The 20,185-nt window shown below is 41.9% G+C and overlaps 1 protein-coding gene across 3 annotated transcripts in view; it reads left to right on the forward strand.

The window, feature by feature from the left end:
* Positions 1-20,185, forward strand: part of Chd7 (chromodomain helicase DNA binding protein 7) — a 202,830-nt gene that overhangs the window by 53,741 nt on the left and 128,904 nt on the right. For all 3 annotated transcript variants that reach the window (XM_045142576.1, XM_045142578.1, XM_045142577.1), the window contains exon 2: positions 14,774-16,612. In XM_045142576.1, the coding sequence (XP_044998511.1) occupies positions 14,948-16,612 (1,665 nt within the window). In that variant the 5' untranslated portion in view covers positions 14,774-14,947. The remainder of the gene's footprint in view (positions 1-14,773; positions 16,613-20,185) is intronic.

Consider the following 20,185-nt stretch of genomic DNA (forward strand, 5'->3'; position numbering starts at 1 on the left):
TCTCAATACCAGTTGCCAGCCTAGGCCCTTCTTGTCCTTGAAGGCAGGTTGGTGGCCTTCCTTCAAGTAAGTCTGTCTGCCTGCTCTCAGTAGCACCATCCTGTGTGTCAGGCCTTGTTTCAGGTGGCTTTTCTGGTGTGGTCTTGTACCGGTTCCTCCCTCCCCCAGTCTGTGTTGCACATTTTGGTAGCTGTGATTCTTTCTGAAATGTATATAAAGCACAGCTTAAAGCTGGGGAATGACTTCTTGAACTCAGGGCTTGGTGTTTGCAGGTATCTAAGTGTGCTCTGCTTCCTTTGGCTATGGGAACAGCTTAGTCTTTGTAGCTCCTGCTTGGCCACTCTGGCTTGGCTATCTCTGACTTGCTGTCTGGGCTCAGCTCAGATAGGTGTCCATATTGACATTGTCTGTACATGCTGTTTTGTTATCTTTTGATGTTGGGGATCAAACTCGGGCCTTGGAGGTTATAAAACACCCTGTAACCACTAGCTCTTCTCTGTGAATTTTCCATTATAAACAAAGGTCTGTATTTGTTCTCCCAGGTCAGTGGCAGTAACCATACATGGGTAGAGCTGGAGTGACAGAGGAACTGAATTTTGGGAAAAAAAAAATTATTTGATTTTTATTTAGCAAATCATGGTTCTTATGTTCAATGTAGAGACTGATGGGGTGCTTGTGGGCTTTTCAGCTGTTTTTGCACTTGCCTTTAACAAGTCACTGTTTGGAGCCCAAGAGCAATATAATACTTTGTAGTATTAGTGGGAGCTGAAAACTGATAAAAAACAAAATTTAGATCTCAAATTGTATTTACTAGATGTAGATGTTACAGTGCAAAAATCATTTAACTAGAGAATTCTGATTTATCTAGCATTAGTTATTTTCAGCATATTTACATGACTTTTTCCTTATTGGATTACATCAGAAATGCTTAAGCCATGGACAGAAAGAAAAGGTGAAAATTAGTGGTCGTGGTTTATGTACTGATACTAAGTGACATTATAATTTCTAGTTATGGTGGATAGTGGATTACTAATGGAGACTGGTGCATTTAAATAGGCAAGGAAGCATGTGAAGCAGAAAAGATGGTCCAGCGTTACAAACAAGGAGCAGCACCCAGTGCCCTTCTTCCTTGGGTGTCATAGAAGGTTGCTGGATTCTTTGGCCCAGTTGGTGGGAAACGCCCTAGGCCACAGTGCTAGTAGGTCTGTTCTGCAGGCTAGAGCAGATCATACACAAGCTATAAAACTAGAAGGGTGAAGGGTGTGCTGTTCCTTTGAATGACACAGGATTAGTGGAGGCATAGAAGTGTTGTAACACCCTTTCAACAGCCCCATCCCCCCTCAAGCCAATGGGAACAGAGCAGCTATCACCTCTTGTGCATTTTTATGCTGCCAGAGGAGGCTTTACTAAGTACTTAGGTGACTTACAGTGGCCAATTCTACAAACACTTGGTAGGCACTGTCCCTGGTATCGAGAATATACAGTGATAGACATAACATGATGGTCTTTCTTGGTGGGTCTACCCATGGGAAGAAACTGGGCATATTTACAGAGAGATGGCCGGGCATATTGAAAAGGTTTGTAATGAAAGATCAAAAGATCTGAGCATGGTGACACATGCCTTTAATCCCAGCACTCAGGAGGCTGAGGTAGGAGGAACACCATGAGTTCGAGGCCACTCTGAGACTACATAGTGAATTCCAGGTCATCCTGGGCTAGACCAAAGCCCTACCTTGGGGAAAAAAAAAGACCAAACAAAAAAGACTAAAAGACAACCTAGGGTTGGGGAGATGGATCAGGGGTTAAAGACACTTGCTTACAAAGCCTGCCAACCCAGGTTTGATTACCCAGTACCTACATAAAGCCAGGTGCCCAAAATGGCACATGTGTCTGGAGTTCCTTTGCAGCATTAAAAGGCCCTGGTGTGCCCGCCCATTCTTTCTCTCTCCCCTGCAAATAAATAAATGAAAATATTTAAAAAATGATAATCCATATTCACAGCTTAGCCTCTAAGGAGGACTTCATTCATTTCAAATATAAATAAGAAAAATGGAAAGGTTTCTATCATAATTAAACATGAAATTTGCATTCATTCTGCTAAGTGGCACATGGCTTCAATAGGCCAAACTGTACTGATTACTCAGTTGGCATACATCTAGCACAAGTTACTTGGATACTGGTGGTTTAAGCGATTTCATGTATAAAATGGTTTTTAAGAGCTTTTACTAGAAGCTGTCTGACTGCTTTAAGGTGGTGGTTTTGGCCAGCAGCATTCACTGAACTCTAGTTGGGTGCCCAGTAGGTCAGGACACCTGTGGATATATTGGTACATCACATTGCAATACATGATATGTCAGAGCAGGTTTCTTTCTATGTGTCAGAGTCATCTGTAGATGCATAGTGTGCACAACTACTTTCTAGGATACTTTGATGCACACGCAGACTCTTGAAGGGTGTTTCAGAAAATAAGGGGTGTGTTTATTATAGTCATTAGTTTAGTTTCTGTAGGTGCTAAACTCAGTAAATAGTAAGACAGCTTTCTGTTCTTCAGAACTGTTTTGTAGGAAAACAGTGACTAATTTCAAATGATCTCTGACAAGTAGGCATAAGGTAGATAAGTTAATATGTTCAGGGGTGCAGTAGATACCAGGGAATTATTTCAACTTTTGCCTGGGTCATAATTTTAGTAGCAACTGATATATAAGAGTTAAACTTGTTAAAGTCATAAGATGGCTGAGTTTAGCAAACTGAGGTCTTGGTAAAGTCAGTATTTTAAGGCCAAGTAGATACCTGGTTCTTCATGCACTCTTTGATGAAACCAAGTACATATTTTAACTATAAAGCTTCATGAGTAGCCTTAAAAATTATTTTAACCAACCTCATTATGTGAAACATGTCATATCTGGTAGTAGCTCAGCTCATTTAACTTTCCTTTTCTTTCTTTTAAAAAAAATATTTTATTTATTTATTTGAGAGAGATTGAGAGAGAGAGAGAGAGAGGGAAAAGATGAGGGAGAGAGAAAGCGAATGGGCACACTAGGGCCTCCAGTCACTGCAAATGAACTCCAGATGCATGCATCCCCTTGTGCTTCTGGCTTACGTGGGTCCTGAGGAAATGAACCACAATCCTTAGGCTTCACAGGCAAATGCCTTAACTGCTAAGCCATTCCCCCAGCCCCACCTTTTCTTTTTAAAAATAATTTTAGGAGTGGAGAGATGGGTCAGCAGTTAAAGGTGCTCGCTTGCAAAACCTGCTGGCCCTAGTTCAATTCTTCAGTACCCATGATGCACAAAGTGGCATGTGCTTCTGAAGTTCGTTTGCAGGGGCAAGCAGCTCTGATGTGCCAATTCTCTCTGCCTCTGCTTATTTTTTAATTAGTTAATTTGTTTATTTCTGTTGATGTTCCAAGTAAATATCCATTTGGTTTTGAATGGCTGAAGAAATGAAGGTGGGTGCAGCAGGCTTTGCAAGGAAGCACCTTTAACTGCTGAACAATCTCCCCAGCTCCTACTTACCTTTCTTTTTTCAAAAAAAAATATTTATTTATTTATTTATTTTGGGGGGGGGGGAAATGAATGAGAATGGGCACTCCAGGGCCTCCAGCCATTGGAAACGAATTCCAGATGCATGTGCCACCTTGTGCATCTGGCTTATGTGGGTCCTGTAGAATTGAACCTGGGTCCTTTGGCTTTGCAGGTAAGTGCTTTAACTGCTAAGCCATCACCCCAGCCCTTATCTTTCTTTATATTAAGGTCTCATCTCCTTTTCAACTTAAGGTGTACTTAAAGGTTACTCTATGATGGCAAAGCACACTATTAATATTTAAAATAAGTAAGATCTCTTTTTTACCTGGAATACATCTGAAAGCTAAAATAATATGCTAAAGTCAGTTATCGTGTATACTTTATAATTCACAAAGTTGGCATTGGCTAATCAAATGACTTCTATAGTAAATTTATGAGGCAGAATCATGCCATTATAGTCAGCTTTTAATGATGTAAAATAATGTGGAAAAATAATAAGACAATTTGTTACAAAATGGATTGTAATTAAAAAAATCAGATTCAGCTTATGAATTAATTTGGTCAGATACTCTAAAAGATGTTTGCTGAAGTTGGCACACAGGTATCTGTGAGAGGAAACCTACAAGGTGTTAAGGAGGGAAGGCAGTTGAGGGCTGAGTAGTAGCTGTAGGAAAATGGAGAGCTTAAAGATAAACGCTTCCTGTTTTTAATCATGTGAATTTGAATGAAGACATTTAGTTGGCTGAAAGTTACATCAGGTGGGTTTATTTACATGAAATTGATAATTTTGACTATTTTAGAGCATACTTGCTTTTTTTTTTTTACATTTTTTTTAATCAACAACTTCCATAAGTGGAAACAATATCCCATGGTAATGCCCTTCCTCTCCTGCTTTCCCCTTTGAAACTCCATTCTCCATCATATCCCCTCCCTCTCTCAATCAGTCTCTCTCTTATTTTGATGCCATGATCTTTTCCTCCTATTATGATGGTCTTGTGTAGGTAGTGTCAGGCACTGTGAGGTCATGGATATCCAGGCCATTTTATGTAGGGGGGAGCACATTGTAAGGAGTCCTACCCTTCCTTTGGTGCTTTCATTCTTTCTGCCACCTCTTCTGCAATAGACCCTGAGCCTTGGAAGGTGTGACAGAGATACCGTAGTGCTGAGCACTCCTGTCACTTCTTTCCAGCACCATAATGCTTTCTGAGTCATCTCAAAGTCACTGCCATCTGAAAAGAGAAAATTCTCGACCAAAAGTGAGAGTATCATTAATATATGGGTATGAACATTAAGAGAAGTGCTTACTGGGCAATTTGATAAGCATAGTATATACATTTAGCCAGACAGCAGCAGATGTTACACCCCGAGGGCTCATGACCACTCCTGTCTTAAGTTTTCAGTATCAGGGATGTATTTCCTCCCATGGAGTGGGCCTCCAGTTCAATTAGAGGGCAGTTGGTTTCCCCCATGACAAATGTGCCAATACTGCACCGGTTGGCTCACTTGGCCTACCTGGCCAAATATGAGGCTTGCAGTGTCCACTGTTGAGTATCTTCACTGGTGATTTCTCTCTCTTCCATTGAACTACATGCAGAATGGCTTCTTCCAGCTTCCTGTCAGCTGGTCTACATGGAGGAGGTTATCAGCTCAGTTCCAACAGGATTTCTCAGTGGCCTTGCAGCCCAAGTATATGGTGTCTTCAGCAATAGGATCTTACCATCTATTCCAGATGGGAAACCAAGGGTTCTGACAATGACCTATAATGTTTTGGGGGCATCAGGGACCTCCCTGGGCAACAACTCTGGAAGATATCCAATCCCTGGCACTGAAAATTCATACTTGTTTTTTATGTAAATGTGAGTTTAGAAAAAATGTTTTGCAACTATGTTAAATATTGAAATGATTATGAAATAGTGAATGTAAAATTGTGTGCTGTATATTCCAGTCCTAGTCTCTCATTTGTCAAGACACTGTTTGAAAACAGAGATTGAATATTGTAGTCATTGAGTAAGTTTTTCTGTCATTTTCTTCTTCCTGTACATTTAGCTTTTATGATATTATCAGCAATTTTCCAAAATACTTTCTTTTCTAATAGTCCTCTGATGATCTCAGCCTTTCGTTACCATTCAGTTTCATTGTCATACTTCTTGCTTCTCTAGAAATCCGATACTTCATAATTCCTGTATATTTCTCTTGTGCATAAAATTCAGTACCTAATCCCTCCTAGAATTCCCTTTATCTTGGGGAGCAACCCCTACCTTCTGTACTGTGACACTTGGCTGTTTTTGTGCACAAGTTTATTCCTGATAGATAGGACTCCCTTCCTGTCATATATACACTAATCTGGCAAAGAGAATAGATAGATTATATTCAGGTGTGATGTTGCCCAAGGTAGTTATTTTTTTTTTAAATAATGAGAAGAATTTGATAGTATTGCAAAGGTAGGTTAACAGCGCTATTTATGCCTTTCAAATTGTAGACTTGAGTATACTTCTTAATTTTTAAAAATATTTTATTTACTTTAGAGGGGTGGGGGAGAGAGAGAGACAGAGAAGGAGAGAGATAGAGAGAGAGAGAAAGAGAAAATGGGTGTGCCAGGGCCTCCATCCACTGTAAACGAACTCCAGATGCATGCACCACTTTGTGTGTATGGCTTTGGTGGGTACTAGAGAATTGAACCTTGGTAGTCAGGCTTCTTAGGCAAGTGCCTTATCTGCTAAGCTATCTCTCTAGCCCTGAGCATACTTTTCCCACTAGACTATGAACACACACACACACACACACACACACACACACACACACACACACACACATTCCCCTTTCAGCTTTCCAGACCCTTTTCAGTGTTTTAAAAAAAAAAAAAAAAAAGTCAGGAAATGGCCAGGTCAGGTAGTTGGTGACAGCTGCCGAAAGTGAACCTAAAGCATGGATCCTGCAAGAGCAGTCGAACTACTCTCCTTGTCTAGCAAACTCCACTATCGGGTCAGCTTTACAGGAGTTTGTGGTTTTTAGGTCTCTGGATGTAGAGTGACCTCTGGGTAACTCCTTTTCTAATTATGTCTATTTATTATAGGCTTATCACTGAGCATGTGTATGCAAGGAATCAGTAGCTGGATATAAGAAAAAAAGCAAATGAGATAAAAATTTCTTATAGTGATTTTTTTTTTTAAGTTAGGCTGACAAATGTGGTGCCTGCCCTTTATGCACCAAGCAAGCTTTGTTTAAAATATCCCCGGATACTTTACAACATGAAGTAACTTTTCTGCTAGCAATCGGGACATTTAACAATTGCACTACTCTTCTGTTATCCTGCACTATAAACAGTTTTGCCAGGAGGGTTGAAATATACCTCTGAAAGTTAACTTTTTTCTTACCCAAATTAAAATTAATAACTAAAATTTCTGGAGCTCTTTGTTTTTCTCTTCTGTATTAAAGTTAGAATTATTCAAGACAGAATAACAAAGTTATGGGATAGATGCACATTCTGCAAGGTACCTTTTAAGTATATACATGGACACTGGGTAATAGGTGTGTATGTAAATAGATTCATCCTCATTTCCCTTCTGCCATATCATCTTCAATGCTTCTGGTATTCTTACACTGTGTGACTGCCTGGCATGGGGCTGCTCTAAGTTGCTTGCTGAATGAAGACCATGTTGTGTTTGCTTTCCCAGTGTCTGGGTAGCAGCAGAGCTGCCTCAGCTGAGTGCTAGGATCCAGATACTGTCTGCCTGATCCGTGGTCTTCACCTTTAAGGAGTGCTTCAAGGAATAGTAATTGAAGGCTGAAGTACAAATTGTAAAGATCTTTCTTTGAGGGATGTGATTCCTATGATATTTGAACTATAGAGGCACAACCTGGGTATGGGACAATATATTCTTTTTAGCCAGTCACAAAAAACAATTAATGCTGCAAAGGGGGACAATCTTCATATGAAAGGCAGTTCACATTACCCAGATACCTCAAGGTTATGTAGAAATAACTGAAAGCTTTCTGCAAGAAACCTCTGAAATACTGTTATGTAACATAGCACTAGATATTATTGTCAACTGCAGTTTTCTGCAAAAAGTTTTCTTGCAAAAAGATTGGTTGGTGTACAGATGGACATATGTTTAAAAGTAACTACCTTTAGATGTCTGCTTGTAAACTGTTACAGATTGAAGTCACTGTTGTTTGTCAGTTGTAGGTGCCAGCTTGTGTAACTCGCTTAATAGTTTTTTGAGACAGGTGGCACTTACTCTTTGTCCTCACCTTGAGGGGTCAGTGTATGCTCTTGGAGAGCAGGACATCCCAACATTCACATGCAGGGGAGTCACTGGGGCTCATGTTAAGAAAAGGCAGTTTCCAGAGTGGTAGGTCCGTGCTAGTGCATCTCTTATTGATTCCAGATGGAGTCGTTCTGTGCGCAGACCTTAACTCAAATAGCAAGACTTTAGTCTCGAGGAAGAGAGGACAGATGCAAGAAAGCGCAGCAGTGTGTCTGGAGCCTTTGTAGCTCTTGGCTGGTTGTTGTGGTGGTAATAATAGGGAGGGCTTCAAAATCATCCTGGGAAGAGAGCACCAAGATAGATAGGGAGCATCTTCAGACATGTGCTAGCAAGAATACTGAGATAGAAAAGAGGCCAGACTGTACAATGAGGGATGAGACCAGAGAAGAGCAAACCTCCAGTGAGAGGGGTGACTGCTAAACTTTCAGGATTTGACATACTAGTATGCCTTGGAGGGAATTTGTGTCAGGGACAGAGGGAAAAGGGTTAGGAGTTTTGAGAATAGAGGAGTAAATGGAGATCTGATTGATAGGGCATGCTTTCAGGCACCCTGGAGCATCTAGATTTGGTCCTGAAGGCTAAGGGTAAGCGTTTAAGGGGTTCATAGACACAGTCCATGCTTTCGAGGCTTGTCCATTCTGCACCATGAGTGCTGAACCTGGACTTGGGGGAGAATACTTGAATTTCTAGTTTTTTATTTTTTATTTTTATTTTTTTGGGGGGGGTCTTGTCATGGAACCAGGAAGGCTTAACTCTGCACTGGACTTCATGTTTGTATGAATGGGGAGGAGATAGACTCCAGAGGCCAAGCCAGCAGGTGGAATATGCAGAGTATTTGAGCAGGATTTACTAGAACAGTAAGTAGGTGGAGGGTGGGGCTACATCTGCTTTTAGTTAGGGCTATATACTCAGTGTATCAGGTGCCTTCCATCAGCAGAATTGAAAGCTGGTGAAATAATGAAAGCTGTCAATGTGATCTTTGTTACTCTGTGATGGTGTAAAAATTATTATTTTGTGGTCTTGAGGATCAAATTCAGGGCCTCATACTTGGTAAGCAAGCAGTCTACCACTGAGGTACATCACCAGCCCCACTTATTTTAATATGATGCTTGAACTAGCACAGACTTTCAGAAGGAATTCATATCCTTCTGATTTTCTATGTAGTTTGTAATCATTCCTGTCATAGTGAAAATTATCTATTCAGTAATGTAAAGCTATGTTGGGAAATAGAGAAGGAAGAAATTTTGTAAGTTGAAAGTGTAGTTAACTATGAAATACGATATTATGAGAAGAGTACTTTACATTTTATCACAAGGGATTACTAGTCTCTAAACAAGAGAAAGTACCTTTCATGAAAAGGAATTGATAGTATTCAGTGTAGTCTTTTTAAAAAAATTACTATTATTTCTTTTTGGTTTTTCGAGGTAGGATTTCACTCTGGCCCAGGATGACCTGGTATCCACTATGTAGTTTCAGGGTGGCCCCGAACTCTTGGTGATCTTTGTGACTCTGCTTCCTGACTGCTGGGATTAAGGGCATGTACCACTAATCCCAGCTAATGTAGTCTTTCTAAAAATTGGACTTGTAAGGATTCTGCCCATAGGATTTTCTGCACGAATGAAGATGATCTGTGTATGCATTATCTAAGTGGCCGCTAACCACATATGGCTGTCAAGCACTTGAAATGTGGCTTGAGAGACCAAGAAACTGAATTTTAAGTTTTATTTAGTTTCAATTTCAGTGGCAACATGTGGCTAGTAGCTGCTGGCTCAGGCAGTATAGTCATAGCATATCAGTACTTCTCAAGCCTACTAATGAGGAAGAAAATGTGGTCTTGGCCTGAGAGTTCCGGAAGGGCAAAACTTGGTCCAGGTGGTAGTCTGAAATATGCCTGGTGATGAATTAATGTTCTGATGTTGGTAATTTGGAGGCACTTTCTGATTTTTTTTCTTAATCTGGGTGCTTGTCAGTTGGATAGACCCCTTCTCAACAACAAGCATGGGTCCCGTTGGGCTTTCCTCTTTTCAAAGTGGCTGTTTGAGGCTGGTTGCCTGGCATAGAGAGTACTGCCCAAGGGCTGCTTTCCACTCATCAGTGTGAGTCCTTCATCTTCCACCTGTCAGCTTGTGGGTACCTTCTTTCTCTCCATAGGGGTTGTTACCTTGGGAATTGAGAGGCCTCTTTATGGGCAAGAAGGTGATGTGCTATTTTTCAAGCTGCTATATACTTCCTTGGAAATTTTAGTACATGCTTCACCCCATCCAGGATCATTGTCACAGTTGTGTTCTAACTTCAGGCCCTTCGCAGGTAGAGCAGAGAGATTTAAAGAGAACTGCCACAGGATGGGATAATAATGTAACTTGTGGCTAAAGGATCAGCCTCACAAACTTGAGGACCTGAGTTCAATGCCCAGTACCTATGTAGAAAAATGCCAGACATGGTAGCTGAGGGTGGTGTTCCTGAAGGTATACCTGATTTGCCACACAAATGCAAGAGTTAAATAATAAATAAAGTATTTAAAACGTAAAAGTAAAATAAAGAGAAACACAAGAAGTTGAGCTATATAGCAACCAAATAGTCTTCAGCATCTAATAGGCAGATATCCTATAGCTTTATACTTGGCTAGGTGTGCTGGTTATTTAGGAAATAACTCCCCTTAGAGTGTCATTTTGCCATGTAAGTGGTTAAGCTGCAGGAGATATTTTGCACTTGAGAGATGTTTTGTTTCTTTGCAAGCTTTCTAGTCTACTCCTGCAGTATAAAATTTCTGCATCACTGTGATACTAAATTAAAACTCAGATACACAAATGGCACTGCATTAAGTATACAATGAACATAATAATAGATAATAAAAACAAAATTTAACTTAATCAAATTTATGTTTTTTAAAATAGTAATTTTTATTATATTTTGTCTTGGTTTCTTGTGTATCCATTGGAATGCTTTTTCTTTTTTAATTTTGTTTAAAAATATTTTAATTAGCAAGGCGTGGTGTCGCATGCCTTTAATCCCAGCACTCAGGAGGAAGAGGTAGGAGGATAGCTGTGAGTTCAAGGCAACTCTGAGACTACATAGTGAATTCCAGGTCAGTCTGGGCCAGTGAGATCCTACCTTGAAAAACAAAAAAAACAAAAAAAAATTATTATTATTTGTGAGAGAAGGAGGAATGGTGTATATGTGTGTATGTATGGGCGGGTGCACAGGGCCTTTGGCTGCTGCAAATGAACTGAACTCCATGTGCCACTTTGTGCATCTGTGGGTACTGAGGAATTGAACCTAGGCTGTCAGGCTTGGCAAGCAAGCTCCTTTAACCTCTAAGCCTTCTCCCCCTCTAATCTTCTATTTTAGTTTTAAATTTAAAAAATATTTGTGGTGTTGGGGATTGAACCAGAGTCTTATGTGTGTTTGGCAAGCCCTCAGATCTCCATCCCCACTCTCCTTTGCTGAGTCGTAATTTGCTCTCTGCTTGCTGGTTTACATCTGTCCAAAATCTGCTTATTCCCAGTGAGATTTACTAACAGCCTCAATTTGGTTCCCATAGTGCTTCTTAAAAGTTACATTCTCCCCCCCCCCCCGGCTTACATGAGTACTGGGGAATTGAACTTGGGCTCTTAGGCTTCATAGGCAAGCACCATAACCACTAAGCCATCTCTTCAGACCAAAGTTACAGTTCTTAGTTAGAAAAATTTGAAAGGAAACCCCCTTCTGTTTGGTGACAACAGCATTGCTTTATTGACTCATTGCTGAATAACATGGGCCCAGGGTCAACATTTATTCTCTTGCCATTTTATCGATTTGTTGCATTCCATTGGGGAGAATTGTTTGTCATTACAATCTTTTCTATAAGACACTTAGTCTTGCTAGTCTATCAAAGGCGCTTTTCATGTTTCATGTTTTAAGAGATGCTAGCTTCAAGGCCTCCAAAGTGTGTGTCAGCTAAAATGCTTGGGACTGGTTTTATGGTGTGCCTGTGTGGTGTAGATGCTCTTAGATGGCAGTGTCATACCCACTTCTCACCCATGGATTCATATACCTTGTGAACTCTCCTTCGGTTCGCATCTTATGCTTCATACATTGGGTTAAATAGAAGTGATTAAAATTGCATTTTTTTGGCTACTTTTAAAATGTGGCTACTAGAAAATTCACAATTTCCTATATCTGACGCTCATTTGTGGCTCATCACACAGTGCTGATCTAGGTCAAGGAAATGGATGCACAGAACATAGAGATGGGAGAAGCCTCTAAAGTAGAGTTTTAGATAAATATCTTTTATGAATCACAAAATTCAGTAAGTGGGTGTTCAAATGGTCTTGATCAAATAAAAAAAGACAAATAATTTAAGTAAATTAGCTCACCTTTGAAGTATGAGCTGTAGCTACCAGGTGGATTCTTGGAATAGTTGCCAACAGGGTCAGGAGGTCAGGAAAGAGGTCAGTGTGAATGGTCACTGATGAAACTTCTCTGCTGAGGCCTCACCTGAGGGTGGTCACTGCTGTAGTGGGTGACATGCTTTCTTGACCATCAGTGCTGGCACTTTCTGTGCTGCTGGGAAGGGACTCTTAATGGAAAGAAGTAGGGAGGTGGAAGGAGAGGAACAAAACCATATGGGTACAGTTAATCTCAGTGAGGGCTCTCTGTTTTGTCACTACTGCATGGCAAAAGCAAGTTCCAACTGCACTGCTGCTGTCTCAGGCTGCCTCTGCTGAAAGCTCACTGGACCTGCAGAGACCGGGCGCCCTCCGTCTCCTTCTCCATTAGGCAGTGGCATTTCCACTTGTGGTGCTTGGTGGACCCTAGATGATGAAAATGCTATGAAACAAGGCTTTGTAGGACTTCTAAGTAAGATTGCTTTCTTTAAACCAGTGTAAAAGTGATGTGGTATGAGGTCAGCACAGCTGGCTTAAGTTATAATCCAGTTCATTCCGGTATTTATCTCCTTGAAAGTTTGTAGGAACTCTGAGTAAATGACGACAGGCTGCCTAAGTTTTGCAGGCACAAGTTCAGTTCATAGCTATTGGTTGGTTGCATTTGTACTGGGGATTTTCACTTCTCCTTGTAGATGTGCAGATAAAGCAGCAGGTTTTCAGCCCTAGATTTCTTGTGTACCTTATTTTCCCGCAGCCCAACCTCTGTATTTGGACAAAGTAGATCAGAACATTTATGGCAGTGAGTGGCAGAGTGAAGAGACCATTGACATTAGCTGACAACTGTCACCTGAAAGGGACAGCTCTGGTAGTAAGCAGGAAAGGTGTTTACATTTTCTGTAAGCTAATTCTGTCCTTGTTAGGATATGTTAGAATAGGGCTGGTAGAAATGGAATTTTTTTGTCTTATTGGGAGTGCCTCAGCAGAGCTGGTTATTTCCATTGTGTCTGGAGAAGTGTGTAATAGAATCATGACAGAGACTGTTTATAGGATCACTTTGGAAATTCTTTATTCAAAATTTTATTTGTTTGTAAGCAGAGAGAGAGAGAAGAGAGAGAATATATGATTGAATGAGAATGGGCACACCAGGGTCTCCAGCCACTGCAAATGAACTGTAGATATATGTGCCAGTATGCATCTGGCTTTATGTGGGAACCTGGGAATTGAACCCTGGTCATTTAGGCTTTGAGGGCAAGTGACTTAATCGCTGAGCTCTCTCTCTCTCTCAAGACTGACTTTGGAAATTTTTTAGCAATATTTTTTTTCAAGTGGTTCAGTATCACACAATGCTTGATGTGCTTATAAAAGAGAAAAAAAAATTAGTTTCCAAAGATGTTTAAGACATCAGTCATTTTTGTTATGTGAATTCTTTATTATTATTTTCCTCTTTTGGTTATTGACAAATTCTTCAAATCAAATTGGTTATTTTAATGTGACCCCAAATCTGCAAGGTAGAGTTTGTGTACAAGATGAAGTCTTTGGCAGCATAGCCCGTGGGCTTTTGGCATGAGACAGGGTGGACGAGCCTGCTTTCCTCACTCCCTTTGTCCTGTAATGGCTCAAGGTGGTGGTGATCTCGACATGGACACTGTGAACTCTTTTCTGTTACAGTAGCTGAGTTTTGTCTAGTTTGCATTCTCTGTCTCTCCTAACAAGAATAGTCATTGTTGACTTGCTAATTTCCCTGGCTGGTCACTTGGTTCTGGTCCCTTACCAGAGCCCAGCATGTTGACTGGTGGACAGTGAGCCTGGTGATCGGGCTGCGCTGCCATCAGTGCAGACTGACAACGTGGTGGGCCCAGAGCCATGGGGGAAATTGGTCCTTCCTCTTGGAGAATGAAAGCTTTCCTTGTAGTTTCTTTCTGAATCTTGTCTATTCCTACCATTAAGCATAATGAAATTATGACTTTATTGTACTGTTCCCAGGCTTGCTTTTCAACATCATTATGGGCGCTTTCTTGTTAGAGGCCTCTGTTGCGGTTACATAGTTGTATGTGGGCTGTAAATATCTAATTTGTACAAAATGACTGATTTTGGTATTTGTATAATCCTCTAGTCAATTTAACTAAGTTGAGCTTTTCGCAGCCCTCAGTGCTGCGCTCATCTGATTACGCTGCTCAGGGGAGTGAGGTTAAGGGCGGCTGTTGGTAACCAGAGCATTTCCAGGGCTTTAGTTCAGCAGATGGGCTGCTTGGCTATATTCATACATCTGCTTGCCTGCTGTGGCAGCTGCTGCTGCTTCATGTTGTGTTCTTTTGTTCTGTTCCATCCAAGAATGGAACGCTAGGAAGTGTAGTGAATGGATTAATTTAAGGTTAAGGTTAGTGTTTTGCTTGCTTTCTAAGTAACCGATCATAATAATGCTTCTGGTAGAAGCTAATGAGTTTCTCTTAGAGTGAACTAGATTTATAAAATACAGCTCAGTGAGGGGCTAGATTACTATTGTTGATGGAAACCAAATTCAGATGTATAAAATACTGGCAGGTTTTTTTAAAATTCATTTGTTCCTAATTCTGTTTTCTTTTTTCTTTCTTCCCGCCTCCCACTCCCTTCTAGGACGGATATCCAGACTTTGCCTGACACTGCAGGGTCCAAGAGAATTAAAGAAATATAGAATGACATGAAGAAGATTAGTTAAGGATTATAGGCTTTGAGGACAGGCACCTCAGTGAAGTGAAGCACAGACACGCTCCCAAGCTGTAGCCTGGAGGAGCTGTGTGTTGGAAGAAGATGGCGGATCCAGGAATGATGAGTCTTTTTGGCGAGGATGGGAATCTCTTCAGTGAAGGCCTTGAAGGCCTTGGAGAATGTGGCTACCCTGAAAACCCAGTAAATCCCATGAGCCAGCAAATGCCAATAGACCAAGGCTTTGCCTCCTTACAACCCTCCCTTCATCATCCCTCCACTAATCAAAATCAAACCAAGTTGACCCATTTTGATCACTATAATCAATACGAACAACAAAAGATGCATCTGATGGATCAGCCGAACAGAATGATGAGCAATGCCCCTGGGAACGGACTGGCGTCTCCGCACTCACAATATCACACCCCTCCTGTTCCCCAGGTGCCTCATGGTGGCAGTGGTGGTGGCCAGATGGGAGTGTACCCTGGCATGCAGAACGAAAGGCATGGGCAATCTTTTGTGGACAGTGGCTCCATGTGGGGCCCTCGGGCTGTTCAGGTCCCAGACCAGATACGAGCCCCCTACCAGCAATCACAGCCGCAGCCGCAGCCACCACAACCAGCTCCATCAGGTCCACCAGCGCAGGGCCACCCTCAGCACATGCAGCAGATGGGCAGCTACATGGCGCGTGGAGATTTTTCCATGCAGCAGCATGGTCAGCCGCAGCAGAGGATGAGCCAGTTTTCCCAAGGTCAAGAGGGCCTCAGTCAGGGAAACCCTTTCATTGCCACTTCAGGACCTGGCCACCTGTCTCACGTGCCCCAGCAGAGTGCAAGCATGGCCCCGTCTTTGCGGCACTCGGTGCAGCAGTTCCACCACCACCCCCCTACTGCTCTCCATGGAGAATCCGTTGCCCACAGTCCCAGATTCTCCCCAAACCCTCCTCAGCAAGGGGCTGTTAGGCCACAAACCCTTAACTTTAGTTCTCGGAGCCAGACAGTCCCCTCTCCTACTATAAACAACTCAGGGCAGTATTCTCGATACCCTTACAGTAACCTAAATCAGGGATTAGTTAACAATACAGGGATGAATCAAAATTTAGGCCTTACAAATAATACTCCAATGAATCAGTCCGTACCAAGATACCCCAATGCTGTAGGATTCCCATCAAACAGTGGTCAAGGACTAATGCACCAGCAGCCCATCCACCCCAGTGGCTCACTTAACCAAATGAACACACAAACTATGCATCCTTCACAGCCTCAGGGAACTTATGCCTCTCCACCTCCCATGTCACCTATGAAAGCAATGAGTAATCCAGCAGGCACGCCTCCTCCACAAGTCAGGCCTGGAAGTGCTGGAATACCAATGGAAGTTGGCAGTTATCCAAATATGCCCCACCCTCAGCCATCTCACCAGCCCCCTGGTGCCATGGGAATCGGACAGAGGAATATGGGCCCCAGAAACATGCAGCAGTCTCGTCCTTTTATGGGCATGTCCTCGGCACCGAGGGAGTTGACCGGGCACATGAGACCAAATGGTTGTCCTGGCGTTGGGCTTGCAGATCCGCAAGCCATCCAGGAACGACTGATGCCTGGCCAGCAGCATCCTGGTCAGCAGCCGTCTTTTCAGCAGTTGCCAACCTGCCCTCCGCTCCAGCCCCATTCGGGTTTGCACCACCAGTCTTCACCCCCACACCCTCACCACCAGCCTTGGGCACAACTCCACCCATCACCCCAGAATACCCCACAGAAAGTGCCTGTGCGTCAGGTAAGCAGATGCGGAGCTTTTGTGCACTCTGTTGTAAGAGGCAAAATCTTGGTTAGCTTGTCTAATAGAGTTACCGTTGCACGTGAAAAGCTGTTTCTTGTGAGCATCGTGATTTTACCTTAGAATCTTCCTTTTTCTCCCATTACTCCCTTTATGTACTCACTGGCTCGTTGGTTGATTTGTTCAAAAATGTCTTGATTCCTCCTGCTGTAAGCATCGTGCGAGATGCTAAGGACACACTCACGAGGTTAACTGCAGCTAGGTCCCTGCTGCGTGGTTCCTGCTAGCAGGCAGCTGAATGGTGGACCCAGGACACTCATCAGTTCTTTTCTTTTTTTTCTCAATTCTTCCTCTTTGTGGTTTAAAAATACATTGAAACTTGGTTTCTAGCAAACTTTTGTGTATTTTTTGGTAATTTCCCTTATTGCTCTTTTAAGCTTATTTTTTTGTATAAAGTTGTGAAGTACATATTTATATAATGCTTATTTTGCCACTGTTGAGTGAATGAATTTAAATTACAAACTGTAAGAAAATACAGTAAGTGGTTAATTAACAGGGTTTGGTCTTTGAGAACCGAGTACCTGGAAGCCCTGTTTTTGTAAGGTGAGATTTTTGTTCGCAATTTATAAAACAGATTTAAGTTTTAAGCTCTAGTGTTTACAAAGATATCTTTCCACTTTAAATTCCAAAGTGTGTGACTCTGACCTGTGAAAAGCAATGTTCATGTGAACAGAGAATTTTGAGTGCACAGTCACAGTAGGCTTGAGGCTGTGCTGTGGGATACAGGAGGCGATTTTGGAGCTTTAGTGCTCTAAAGCTGTGTTTGCTCCAGATGATGGTGAGACATAACTTGTATGAGAAAATACGTAACAGAGCAAAAGGTCATGCATCATCCTATGACAAGTGTCTCGAAAGAGGAAGTGCCCTTTGGGAAGGGTGCTTGACTGGTAGCGGTCTGGGAAGACATTCCAGGTGAAACCAGAGCACCTGGACTCAAGGTTGCTGCAGGAACTAAGCTTCAAGTTGGGACATACAGGTTAGCACCAGGTAGTTGGGATTTTGCACTTTGTTTTAAGGAATTGTATGTAAATGGGGAGTTGGTGGTGACAATATAGGACTTGGGACAGATGGGCAAGCAGAATGTGAACTGTGAACAAGATGTCCTATACTGTGTAGAACTAGTGGCATGGAGGAAAGTCTAGGTCTTAAAGTCTGAGTTTGAGTTTGTTTTTAATTTAAAAATATTTTTACTTATTTACTTGCAAGCACAGACGGGGGTATATATGAATAAACAAGAATGTGCGTGCTAGGGCCTCCAGCTGCTGCAAATGAACTTCATACGCACGCATCACTTTGTGCATCTGGCTTTACCTGCATATTGGGGTACATTCAGGTTGTTAGGCGTTCTGCACAAGTGCCTTAACTGCTGAGCCATCTCTCCAGTCCTAAAGTCTGCGACTTTGATAGAAGTGCCACTCATTTCATTTCTAATCCTCTAATCTTGGGCAGCTTCCTGCACCTATGGCCTTGATTTCATTACCTCTAAAGAAAAGGTTTCTGTACCTTCCTGGCTAGAAGTATAGTGAGATTAGCAGTGATATCTTACAAATGCACAACAGAGACCCCAGAACCATATAGGATCATAGATTAAATGTAAACAGTAATTGCACTCATTTTAATGTTAAACATTGAAGTAGTTTGGCATTCCTTGCCTTCAGGGAACTGTTACTGTCTGTGGAGACACTGTATATGTCTTTGTTAGGTAGAAAATAATCTCTCTCGATGTCAGAGGGGAAGGAGGTTCAGAAGAGGAAATGCCATGGAAAGTATACCTTAGAGACACTGGGTGAGCAACTGAACTTCAGATGCATATGCCACTCTGAGCATGTGGCACATAGGGGTACTGGGAAATTGAGCCCAGGCCATTAGGCCTTGCAAGCAAGCACCCTTAACTGCTAAGCCATCTCTTCAGCCCTCAGGAAAGTGTTTTCTTTGCGAGGGTGTCAGAGGAGTTTACTGTGTTATTTGAGAGAAGGATGAAGGAGAGGTAGGGGAACAGTGGAAGACATAGGTAGCAGAGCCCCACAGGCCTTTCATGTCTCACATGTCTGGTTGAGGTGAGGGAGGTGGAGCTGCCCACCTGTGTTCCTGGTAGGTTTCCAGGTAGACACAGCACAGGGGCCAGTGCAACACTTAGGAGTATAAAGAGAGTGGAGGAGGGTGGAGTCCAGGCATGGAGCATTTATCTGTTGTGCTAATTACTTTTCTTCTTGTTGGGGCAATACTTGGCAAAAGCAACATAAAGAAGAAAGGGGTCCTTGAGAGGTGGCATAGCGCTTAAGGCACTTGCCTGCAAAACTTAAGGATCCATGTTTGACTTTCCAGGTCCCATGTCAGCCAGACACACAAGGTGATACAAGCGTGTAAGGTCACACATGTGCATAAGATGCCGTGTACATGTGGAGTTTGATTGCAATGGCTTGAGGCCCTAGTGTGCCAATGCTCTCTCTCTCGGATAAAATTGTTTTAATTATTTTTAAAAAAGAAGGTGTATTATACTCACAGTTTGCTTCTACAATCCATCATGGTAGAATACCTGGCTTGAGGCAGTTGGTCATACTGCATTCACAAACAGAGAGCATGGAAATGAACATTATTTTTCAAAATGTTATTCATTTATTTATTTTCAAGCAGAGGCAGAGCAGAGAGAATGGGCACAGCAGGACCTCTTGTCACTAAATAAATGAACTCCAGGTATATGTGCCACTTTTTGCATTGGGTTTTATGTGGGTACTGGAGAATCAAACCCGGGCTATTAGGCTTTGCAAGCAAGCACCTTAACCACTAACACTGATGCTCAGTTTGCTTTCTTCTTTTTATTCAGCACCCCAGCCCATGAAACAGTACCACCCACATGTGGGATGAGTCTTCCTGCCTCAATTTGACCAGTCTTGAAACTCCCTTGTAGACATGCCCAAGAGTTTCTTAACTGTTTTGCTTGTAAATCCTGTCAAGTCAACAGTCCATATTAAACATCACATCCATGCACTGTGGACATGGAGGAGAACAACCTAGAAGGAAAACCAGAATAGCATTTTGTGTCTTTGAAGCACTTATTTAAGAAAGGTAGAGTAAGTGGGTTATCCTTCATGTAGCAGTTAAGTTTCAGGTAGCTGAATAACTTGTGTTGCAGAGTCTTGACCAGTTCTTAAGTTATTGTTTCAGATGGAAAAATCTTGTGCAGTCTTAGGATCTGCAGCATTATATTCTTAGTGTTGAGTTGTACTTTGGATATATTTGTGTCTTTCCATAATTTAGTCCTGGAATACAGTCATCGTAGAGCAGCATAGAAGTTGATAATGCTCCTGTGTTTTTTGCTTTACAAAAAAATTAAAGCTCTAGAGAGACAGTAGTATAACTCCCCCATTCTCTGTCTCTCTGTAACAACTAATAAACTTTTTCATTTTATTTCATTATTATTATTATTATTATTATTTTGTTTTTTTTGGGGGGGGGATATTTGCTCTAGCCCAGGTTGACCTGGAATTCACAGTGCAGTCTCAAAGTGGCCTT

This window comes from Jaculus jaculus, chromosome 2 (genome assembly GCF_020740685.1).
Source record: "Jaculus jaculus isolate mJacJac1 chromosome 2, mJacJac1.mat.Y.cur, whole genome shotgun sequence".
NCBI lineage: Eukaryota > Metazoa > Chordata > Mammalia > Rodentia > Dipodidae > Jaculus > Jaculus jaculus.